Consider the following 12,540-nt stretch of genomic DNA (forward strand, 5'->3'; position numbering starts at 1 on the left):
GGGTGAATTTCTTAACACAGGATCCTTCATTCAAATGGACTCATAGGTCTTTTCTCTTACAATTCCTTACCCCTGAAAAAAAATGTAAATTTTAAAGAAAATAGATGAGAAAAGGTGACAAATTAACTTTATTTTTAATAGTTCAATCCATTTTATTAATCTATGTTAAAAAAGATTATATCTCATCATATAGGATTTTTTTAACTCAAGTAAACCTATGTCCAAGTCAATTTTAAAATCCTTACCTAAGCACATTACAAGTTAATTTGTTATTTCCATAACAAATTAATATTCTTAACTAAAAACATTGTACTTGAAAGGTTAAGATCTTTTAAAAATGCACTTTCAAAACACATCAATACATCAGAAAGTATCAATTTAGAGGAAATTTTTTCCTATATTTTAATGATCTGAATTTAGTAAATGTTCTAGTATAGCGAAGAATTCCTTCAACAAGAATTGCTTTGACTCATTAAATGTTCTTTTCAGGAATGTTTATCAATCAGAACTGAGACATTAAAATAACAGAGTAAGGGTTAAGAAAATCTCATATATTCCAGCAAAAACTGAATCTACTTTATTATTAAAATATTCAAGTATTTCAGAAGAGGATCAAATGTCTTGTATAAAATGATAGTCTTATTAAAACAGAAGTATTTTCAAGCATAGGCAAATAATATAATTTAAATGACTAAATCCTGTATTTGAACTTGAATAGCTTTTTTTCAGAATAATACAAAGATAAATCTTTTTCTGAAAATATATTAGGGTTACAGAAAAAACTGTCCACACAATCTAGCAAACTGCAATTAACATTTTATTATTTTTCATTTTAGACAAAAACTAATCAGAATACTTTCATGTATTGATTTGGCCTGTTTAGTCATTTTATAATGCAGAAAAAAGTTTCTACTATGTATGCTATATTTTCTAAGATTTGGAAAACCTTGTTGAACTATATATTTCAATATGAAGCAGGAACTTATGACTATATATACCAGAGAATTCAGGCTAAATGACAAAGGAAAAGAAACCAGGAAATGAAGGAAAAAAATTTCCTGAAAAACTGAATTCATCAAATTATGAAGTTATTTAATTTTTCCTTCTTTATTTTTATGCTTAACTCAAACTTATAATGTATAAGATTTAATTTTCTTGAAAATTAAAATATGTATATTTATAAATATATATATATATATATATATGTAATGTGTGTGTATGCATGTATGTATGTGTATAAATGCTGTTCCCTTTGACCTTTAACTTTCTTTTGGTTTGTGGTTCTTGAAATCAATTTTCATGATGGACCAATTTATTGATCTTTTCATTCTTAGTTTCCAATCTAGAAAAATTTGACGGTATCAATTTGTATACTTTGCTTTGTTTTTTACTCCATTACCAATAGTGTCTATAGAGATTACATAAGTCTAACCTGTTTATTTTACTAATGAGAAAACAGGGGCCCAGAAAAATTTAAGAGATTTATCTAGATCACAGATCTAAGAAATGATAGAGTAAGGGCTCAAGATAATTACTGTTTAAACCAAAAATCCATAGATCAGATCCAGAATGACCCTGATGTTATAATGGAGTCACCCCTATATGGAATGATGCATTATGGTATATTAATACCTTACCAATCTTCCCAATTATCCAAGGGTGATTGATACTTCCTGATATCTCTAATACCCAGTAGGCGGCAGTAGAACATTATAATCCCAACTAGTAGAAGGAGGCTAAACTCTTAATACAGGTCATCAAATGTATAAAAGAAGTCAGTTGGTATTAAGTAAACTTGTGACTATTCCAGCTAGAAGTATGCCTCACTTTGAGTAAATCTGAGATTCAGATTTTAACCTAAAATTAATAAAGTAGTAAATGTTTATTAAATGAAAGAAAACACCATGTAAGTATTTTGTAAAATTTAGTACTTTGAATAAATTCAAAGTATAGCTAGTTCTGTATAAAAATATGGATTGATACACATATTTTTATAGAAAATTACAACTTATATATTAGGTTAAATATTACTTAAGTTTAGCTAAAAATCACTGGGGTTTTTTTGATAAAAGTTATCATGTTCCTTTAGTAGAATGGAAGCTCTTTGAGGGCAGATATATCACTTTGCATTTGTATTGCTAAAACTTAGGAAATAATAGATGCTTAATAAATTTAGTGTTGCTTTGCTGATTGATTCATGTCTGACACTGTTTTATTAATTTTATATTTATTCCCTAAAACTTTAGTAATTTTTTTAAATAATAACTTTAACTTTAGTACCAAAAAAAGAAACAAAGCACTCTGGGATCATCATTATTTAGAATTTAATGTCTATAAAAACAAAGAGAACTTTAAAGCATTTTAGTTCTAAAAATATTTGACTATCAGTTACTAAAGGAATGGATTTGAATGTAACTGTTAGAGATCAAATTCTAGCACTGCTTCTAATACTTTGGCTATCTTGAGCTCTGAATGTATTTGGGCAACCAAAGTTCCTTAAACTGAGGGACTAGACCATGTGTCATTCAAGGTCCTTTCTAGCTTTAGAGCTTTGTTCCTCAAAAGAAATAAATGTCAATGAGGATGATCAGAAGAATAAATACAAGACTGATTCAGCAAATATGAGATTTTGATCAGCATTTTGGTTATGCTCCTTTTTCCTAGATTCATTATTAGTCAAAAAAGTAAACTGCCACTAGCAACAAAAAACAAAAAAAATCCCACAGAATTTCTGGAAGAGGTGAAAAGTAGGGAAGAGAATCAGAATTAGCCAGAATGAGAATTTTTTTAATGACTCTTATTCCAAAGAGAATAAAGGTCACACTTTAGATACTAGTTCTAATGTGTGGTTTCCTCACCTAGAGAAAGTCTGGAACTATGTTGGAAAGGCCCTGAGCCAAAGCAAACCATTCTGGGTCCAAACAGTGTACAAACACTACATTTTGGCACTTTTCACTGAAGAATACTTTTAGCACTAGATTAACTGTCTAATTCTGAAACGCATACACCTACATAAATAAAAGCCTACACCTATATAAATACATAAAATCACACAATCTCTTATCTAGAAAGAACCTTAAGTCAACTTGTCCAATCTATGTACACATACTTTCTATGAATTCTGAATCACATAATGAAATGTTTTAGAAATCTTCAGTAATGATTTTTCTGCAAATATACAGGATAGTCTTGATCTATTAGATTAGTCTACTGTACACTGTACACACACACACACAGACATACATGCAAAATTGCAAACATCTGTAGAGTCACAGAAGAGTTTGAGATATTTCTAAAGTATTCAAACTATGAAACTGTTGGATTGGAATTTATTTTAAACAATGATCTCATCATAAAAACAGACAAAATGAACTTTCTCTTACATTTCTTGAAAGTACAGCACAAATCAAGAGCAATGTTTTTAAAGGCTTGCAATAGCACAGAGAAATATAATTATATTTAAGTTAAGATGGATATAATTTATATAATTGCCCAAATACAATGTCTCAGACTCAGAAAGTCCTAAACTGAATTTTTTTCCCTACACAACTATCCTTTCTTCTAATTTCCAATTAACACCAACACCCTCTCCCCTTATTCCTGTCAAGACCTACCAACTTTGACCCTTTGTTCTTTCTGACATGCTACATCCAAACAATCGTCAGGTCCTGTCAATTCCTTGGTACTCTGATAAATACTACCTTCTCTAACCCTTTTCAAACTCACTACCACCTGCTTATTTGAGGCTCTCACCTGCCATATGTACTCTGTAGTTTTTTAAACAGTATGTTTCCAATTCAATTCAATTAACATTAGCTTCCTTTTGTGTTCTGGCACAGGGGCTATACCATTTTTAATTGTTGACTCCCCAGTATAAAGCATGGTCACCTTGCACAAAGGAGGCACTTAATAAATATTTTTACTGATTATAGATTCTCAGCATAAGAGATATAAAGACAAATATAATACAGTGTCCTAAAGGAGCTGTCTTCCATTGATTCTTCACACAAAGAATCCTTTAGTCAGTTAATAATTGTTTAAGTGACTCCATCACTTTCTCACTCAAAAACTTTTTAGTAATTCTTTATTGCCTACTTGGTAAAATACAAAGTCCTCAGCCTAATATTCATGGTTCAACATAACTTGTTCTAATCACCTTTCCAATTTTATTTCACATTATTTTCCATCACGTACTATAGTGTTAGGCACCCCACAATCTTATCTTGGGCTCTCCTGTCAAACCCAACACAACTTATAAATCACAACCCTCAGTTTCCTCATTGTTAGAGAGAGATAAGATTACATACACTATCTAAAGTGCTTCACAGAATATGCTAGAAAAGTAGTCTTTAAAATATAAAATGTTATATTCAGTAATTTTAAATTATTATTTTTGAAACCTTTTTTGTCCCTTTCAAGTTCCATCTTGGGTGGTAACAAAAAACTTTCTCTTCTCTTTCTAGAAATGATTCTTTCTTTATATCCTCTTTTCTTGAATCATTTAATATCTCTTTTATAATTATCATATTATAATTTGTATAATAGTCATGTAGGATGTAGTTTTATATGTGTGTATAGGTATGTGCCTCTAGTATATAAATACATACACACATTTGCATGTATATATGCATAGATAATTATGTATATGTCTATATATACTTGCATGCCTATATATATTCATATGTACATAGGCATGCTTAGGTATGTATATACATGCCTATATATGTATAAACTGTCTACAAACAGAACATAAGAACCTTCAAGATAGAGACAAGACTTTTTTTATACACTGTATACAGTGGGACTTTTTTTATCTCTGTATACAGTGTGTCTAGTTTGTACTAAATGAAAGACTAATTAATTTAGTAAGGCAGAAACTCTGAATATAAGAATAGCTGAAGGAAAACTATAATGTATATTAGCCTGGTCTTTAGCACTTCATTTTTCCCCAGTGGCTGTTACTCTTTACCCCTTTGGGGACTCTACTTTTTTTAAAATTGTTCCTGCTCTTTGACAAATGTCCTCTGTTCTTTCAGTTGACAATCGGATAATATTTGCTGTTGTATTAATAGCAAATTGAGGTGTTATCTGGGTGTTTCTTAATTTGGTCTTAGGGGCCAATACCCAGTTGATAAATGGAAAGAGAAGAAAAGAACAAATAATGTTTTAGCAAAGAAATTTACACTATTATTAGTGATATGAAAAAGTTCTCCAAATCATAAATAATTAACGAAATGCAAATTAAAACAACTCTGAGTTCATTCTCACATCTATTAGAGGGGAATTTGACAAAAAAGGAAAATAATCAATCCAGGAAGGTCTTTGAAAAAACAGGTACAGTAACACAATATTAGTAGAATTGTAAATTGGTAAAGCCACCCTAGAAATCAAGTCTGTCCATAGTAAACTGCATATCCTTTGCTTTAATAATACCACTGTGAGATTCAAACCGTAAAGAGATAAAAGAAAGAAACAATAAACCTATGGATTTTTTTGGGGGGGAGTAGTAGAGAACTGAGAACCAAGGGGTACTTAATATTTGAGGAATGGTTGAACAAATACTATTATGTGAATGTAATAGAAAACTATTTTTGCCATAAGATGTTATGAAAAAGATGGTTTCAAAAAAAACCTGGGAAGATTTATATGAACTAATATTGAGTAAAATGAGTAGAATCAAAAACAATAGATAGAATAACAATACTGTAACAGCAAGCAAATTTAAAAGATTTAAGAACTCTTATCAAAGCAATGACCATCTTTAATTCCAGAGGACTCATGATGAAACATAGCACTCTTATTGGAACTTAATTTGCTATATTTTGTATAAGAATTTGAAGGTTTTTTTCTTTTTTTTCTCAAATTGAGGGATATAGTTAAGAGTAAGAAAATGAATGCATTTGAATTGGACATGTTAAAAAAATGCACTATTGAGGATATTTCATGCTCAGGTATATTCAAAATAAAATAATGTTCCCTGAGATGGGGTGTGACCAGTCTCCTACAAGTTGTATGATCAAGAAACTTAACATTTAAACCAGTCAAATCCCAGTTGTAACTACTTGCATGTAAGCAAATCCCTAATTCAGTCTATTTATGAAATCAACCCTATCTAACCACCAAAAGAAATTTTAAAGCCACCTTTGGCAACATTTTGGCCAATATTTATGGACTCATCAATTTATTTTACAAAAATTCTTTCAATATCCTAAAAGCAAATCCACACATAACAGGGATTGACCAAATAGAGATGTGGAAGATTCATCACATTATAAATCACAATGCAAAATAGTAAACATCACGGGTCTCTATAAAATTAGTAGTACTTTCTTTAGATGATCTCTTCCTACATCTTCCAATTCTAGGATTTTTTTTTTGGTAGGGGACTTCCAAATATAAAGAGATATAAATTTGTATATAAAAAGATCTTTATTTAAATATTGGGTCTATTTACAGATATATATATATATATAGATATATATATATATATATATATATATAGATATAGATATAGATATACACAAGTATAAAGAAAGGAGTATAGTAGAATGAATAGAAAATAAGTCATGGAATCAGAAAGTTCATCCTCTGATAAGTAGTACTGGCATGTATCTACCCGAGCAATACACTTAACCAGTCAGTGTTCCAGTCAGTTTTCTCAAACTAGGAAGTGCAAATGTGCAATACTTAAACCACAAAATCTTAAATATAGGCAATTTGTTCTTGATTTTATCATGAGTGCCTCAACATTTAAATAAATCTGAGGATGTAGTTTACAGATGTTTTGTAGTGAGTCAGCAAAAGCATAGTCTGGTTCATAGAAGCTGTCAGTTACCTTTCTCTTCTCCAAATTTAGCTAAAATTTAGGTTGGATTTCCACAAAATTAGTTAATCTGATTTTTAGACAATACTCACTCTATCAAAACTCCTGAAGCTTCTTTAGGTTGATAGGACATGCCTTGACACTTTGAATAACCTCAACTCCAAGAGATAATATATTAGGTTTTTAGGGAAGGTAGACCTATAAACACTCTTCAATACAATAGAACTTGTTGTGAAAAGAGAATTTTAAAAAGTGTTCAGTTTCTTGGATACCAAACAAAAATACTTTATTGAGAAGAGAGTTTCTTAACCTTGCAGAGATCTCTTGCAATTTTTAATATTTTGATAAGTGTTTTTCTATGTAATTAGTTTCTGTTCAATCTTAAATATTTTGGTTATATACTTAAAAACATTCTGAGAAGAGCTTCAAAGGTTTCACCAGAATGTCAAAGTGATCTTTTAAGAACTCCTGATTTAGATGAACTTTTGTAAAATTCAATTGTAAATAATATATTTTTGAGATATCAGAAAATTTTGTCAAATAATGTTGAAACACCTTTAACTTTAAATATCAAGTAATTTGTTGGTGAAATGTGGTTATAAATGGCTGCTTGAATGTTGTCTAATCTATTATAATGTGAATATTTTGAGGGAAGGGATGGTGTTTTTGCTTTTCTTTTTATGCCCAGTGCTTAGCACATAACATATGCTTTTTAACCAATAAATACACTTAAAACTTCTGAGAATTTGTCTATTATGTTTAATAAATGCTTGTTGACCAAAAATATGGCAGTTAGCCTATTGTGGTAAATGAAAGAATTTAGAACATTTACATTTTATTTTGGAATGATTTTTAGATTTGTTTTCACCAGAAGGGCTACTTATTGATTATGGTTTTTTTTGTTTCCATTAAAATTCATTTTTATTACCTAAGCTTACATCAGGCAATAGTTGTGTGAAAGATGTTCACTAAGGAAGCTGAAAAAAATAATTAACCAAGAAATTAACCTTGTATTAAAGTTTAATGTAGAAGATCCAAAACTTTAATATTCATATGACTAAATTGAGGACTAACTAGAATTAAATTGGAATGAATGTCAATTCCAAAGAACAAAGATAATTTCAATTTAACCACATTAATTCTGTCAGTCATTAAAACCAAAAACTTTAGTTTCATTGTGTAGCCTTGCATACATTTTACAAAATATTTAAACCACAAATTCATCAAGAAAAGTAATTTCACTTAGGTTTCTTCCCTATTAATAGAAGGTCAGATATGTGGACTTAAATTCAATTCATAAAAATCTAAACATTATAGCAGTGGGAGGTAAGATTACTAATTTCCTTTGACAAAGAATCTATTGCATTTGACTTTGAGGACATTCAGTCATTGAGAAACTAGAGGAAGAAAGTAGTTGAAAATAAACTTTTTTTTCAATGAACTATATTTAAAATAAACTGACCTTCTTAAAATTTTTATTTAAGTCAACCAAGCTGAGCAGGAAGATGTGATCCTTTGCTCCAAGCAGCAGCCTGCCCCTTTCCTCATCTAACAGCAGGGTTTGGAAATCCAGTCCTTCTGATGAACCCAAGAAGGGAATACAGCTGTTTGAAAGCAGTAAGTCTGTGGGAAAATGAAAGGCCAAAAAAAATTATTTTCAAATCGAAATGTTGATTTAAGACTCACTATACACTTTGTAAATATACATACACAGCATGAAGGTTTTAGTTTTGATAACTGCATCATGAAATTTATTTTCTTTGTGTATAGTATTGTTCTTGTTAAACTGAACCAAACTTCAATGAATAAGGTTTCAATGTAGTTCGTAAAAAGAAAAAAAACAAAAAAAACAAAAAACTGGAGGAATCTTGTTGATTGATGTGAAAAATCTATATTAAACCACAAATAATTGTCTATTGTGTTTCCACCCAGAATTTTTTTAAAAGTCTCATATAAAACATTTGAATATCAGTAAAACTTGCAGGATATTAAAAGAATGTGTCTATAAAGGAGGTAGCATAGTTTAGTGGAACAAATACTGGATCAGAGAGGCAGAAGTTTTACATATGGGTTGCAACTCTATCCCTTCTTAGACTAAAATAATTTTGGCAAAGCTTAGATGAAAATTCAGGTCCTGATGATTACACCACTATTATGATATACACATCACTCTTCTCTCTTTTTCCACTGTGAAACAGAACTGACTTCTAACTTTGGGACCAGTTCAGTAAGAAGTAAGTGTTTTAAAAACTGACCCCAAACTGGTTTCCCAAAACTCTACATCATCTGTGATAATGTTTGATAGAAAATTAAGGTTGTGAATCTTATTTTTGAAGCTCAATCAATACAATGCCTCTTTGACAACCAATGAAAAGACTTCTATTGTGACATTCCCTTTAAGATGGCAGTAAAAGACATCAAGCAAATGTACATCTCTGATTAATTCTGCTTTTTTAAAAAAAGTATAAGGGGTGGCTAGGTGGCGCAGTGGATAAAGCACCCACCCTAGAGTCAAGGAGTACCTGGGTTCAAATCCAGTCTCAAACACTTAATAATGACCTAGCTGTGTGGCCTTGGGCAAGCCATTTAACCCCATTTGCCTTGCAAAAAAACTAAAAAAAAGTATATATACAATCATTCCTCAAATCTATACATTCATATATATCATTATTAATTACACCATTGCCTCTAGAGTCAAGGTTCCATTCTGACCTTTACTATGCTTATAGCTATGGACAAGTCACTACCTCTAGGATTTTCAGTTTCCCAATCTGTAAAATATGTAACCTATTTTACCAGGCTATTCACAGGAAAGTGCTCTGCCAAACATAAAATCCATATCAATGTGGGTTATTGTTAATATTCCTGAGTACTGCTTTTCATTTTCATTATTTTATAAGGATTAAAATGTTATTTTCTTTAAATATCCAGTTTAGTCATTAAAGTAGATTTCTAAATGTGTGTGGAAGGTTCTGTATTTATACTGGAATGCCTGGCTTTTATGGAACGAAAAAGGATTAGTTCATAGTTTGGACAAACTATGCAAGTACATATCTTGATGAAGATGTGATACTATCTGAAGCCTCCAGTGGCTGTGATGTCACAGACCTCAGAGGCCTGGCTGAGATTTATGGAATGTATTTTATGTGTATTGGATAGAAGTTTGCATAATATATACTCTATACTAATTATTTTCTATGAAACTAAATACAACGTTGTAATAAGCTTGTCAGTCCATAACACCACTGGTGTTATATTTCTCAGAAGTTATAAAAGTTGAGAACTCTTTATATGGGCAAACATCCAACTAATTTCCCACAATGGCCCTAAGGTGAAGGTAAGAAAGGAAAATGGAAGAGAGAGAAGAGATGAGAAGAATAAAATCTGAAGCAGTAACCAAAAATGCTATTTTCACATAACCCCTTCTTCAGCTCAGCAGTCCTGTCGCTTCAGTGGGATTTGATAATTATCCAGTCAATAATAAGTAACAGGAAAACTAGAAGTATATGAAATTATTCCATAGAGGATCTCTCAAACTAGAGAAAACTATCCTATGAGCCAAGCGCAAATGTGAATGCATGGTCTATAAAATTAACTATGCATCAAAAAACTATACATACTTATTTAAGAATAAAGAGAAACTTTGTAAACAAAAATATTTTTTCCTGATGTTGAAAAATAAATGCATAGATTTCTGTCCACATCTGTATTTTTTAGAATGACAATAATTCATTTTTATCTTTATTCTTATGGAATGAGAGATCAGGGAAACAGAGAAATATAATATTAATAAAACAAAACAAACACTTATATTGTTGTCTTAGTTTCCAAACAAATTTGTCTAGAAAAAGCAGCTGTAAAAATAGCAGCTAACCTGAAAAGTTGTTCAAGAAGAATTAAATGATGCCTTGTGACACTGTTACTGGTTTAAAAATAATTATGCTACATTAAGTCAGTAGCCAAGCTAAATAATGAGCCTGGGTCAGTACATATGGAAATCTCCTATTCTGAAAACTGGATTATTTTGAAGACAGCTTTGGGATAGGGATTTGAACAGGTTACCTCTTTCCTAAGCAAGTTATCTTTCTTGTAGTTTTGCCAATCCAAGGAAAATCATCTCTCTTTACTAGCACATCTTCTATTAAAGGGTAATACAATTTTTTTAGCTGCTAAGGAAGTATTTTAGCTCCGAAGGGACCTAAAGTCACAAAAAGAGACTGAATATTCATCTGAGTGTATTTTCACAAGGAGGAAAGGGATATGGGTTTTAGATGGAAGGGAAAAGAGTAGTCACAAGGAGACATGAACTAAAGAGAGGGCTGAAGATCAAAAGTAACACACCCCTTCCCAAGATAGTTTAAACATTCCCTCTTTATCTTAAGTACAGTCTGTCTCTTTGACCTTATTCCCCATCATCACCTTGTTCTTATTCTTTTCTTTAGCAATCTATCCTCTACTGTCAGCTGTTTTTTGCTTACAAAATCTATTATGATCTATTATGTCTCATTTTTTTATTTGCTCTTCTATTTATCTTCTTAAATGGACTGTTTGGACCACACCAGTGATTCCATTGGCATAGGGAAGGGTTTAGCAGATTGGTACCTACTTCATAGTTTAGATACTTGACCTGATTCATAGATAGTTTAAGTAATTTGAACAGGGTCACAGAACTAGTATGTCTGGGATGGGTAGCTAGGTGACATAATGAAGAGTTCTAGGAAACTCATTTTACTATGACTGCTTACATTTACTGACTGGGCAAATTACCTAACCTTTTTTGCATCAGTTTCCTTAACTGTAAAATGAGTTGAAGTATAAATGGTAAACCACTCCAGTGTCTTTGCCAAGAAAACCTGATATGGGATAATGAGGTCAGACATGACTGAATAACTAAACATGAATGTCTGAGTTTTCCTGAGGTCAGGACTCTTTACTATTCCCTCTCTAAGGTAAAAATCTTAGTTGAAAAAGGAAATGACAAATTGCTCCTGTATCTTTGTCAAGAAAATCCAAAATGGGGTCATGAAAGATTGGACACACTACTGAAACCAACTAAACAACAGCAGCAAAAACATCTGTATATTCATAGATTTAGAAGTGGAAGAAACCTTATGACTATTTAATCAAACCTCTTCATTTTAAGTAAATAGATTGAATGGTCAAGTGACTTATCCAGGGTGACATAGCTAGTGTCATTAAATCCACAGCTCTCTATTATGTCAAGTGGTAATCTCAACTGATTAAAATTGAAAAGGAAGATCATTTAATTCTCCACTCTCTTTTTAATCTTTATAATATGTTATTATTACTCTCTCCTAATATATTAAATAAAAATTTAAAAATCAAAGACTTTCTTATAAAGCTAAGCATTATGGATGGGTCGAAGGGGTAGAAAATAATTCCCAAAGATGACCCCAAACAATATAGAAAATCACTAAGTCAAACAATTTTTAGATCTAATAGAAACCATTTAATCCAAGCCTATAATCTTATAGATGAAAAAACTAATATAATGATTTGCTCCAGGAGACAGTGAGTTGCTTATTTCTTTTTATAAAGATTACAATTCTTCATTAAAATCAATAATTCAGAATCATCTCTTCCAGATAGTGTTAACAAACACAATACTCCGTATTTATAAATACTTTAAAATATTTTAAATAGATAGCATAATACATAATACTTTAAAAAGATAGCATAAATATATGATAAATATA

The 12,540-nt window shown here is 30.8% G+C and overlaps 1 protein-coding gene across 6 annotated transcripts in view; it reads right to left on the bottom strand.

Annotated features, from left to right (window-relative positions):
- SEMA3D (semaphorin 3D) overlaps positions 1–12,540 on the bottom strand; it is a 221,408-nt gene that overhangs the window by 102,820 nt on the left and 106,048 nt on the right. For all 6 annotated transcript variants that reach the window (XM_074194057.1, XM_074194052.1, XM_074194056.1 and 3 more), the window contains one exon: positions 8,286–8,446. In XM_074194057.1, the coding sequence (XP_074050158.1) occupies positions 8,286–8,446 (161 nt within the window). The remainder of the gene's footprint in view (positions 1–8,285; positions 8,447–12,540) is intronic.

This window comes from Macrotis lagotis, chromosome 7 (assembly GCF_037893015.1).
Source record: "Macrotis lagotis isolate mMagLag1 chromosome 7, bilby.v1.9.chrom.fasta, whole genome shotgun sequence".
NCBI classification, from domain to species: domain Eukaryota; kingdom Metazoa; phylum Chordata; class Mammalia; order Peramelemorphia; family Peramelidae; genus Macrotis; species Macrotis lagotis.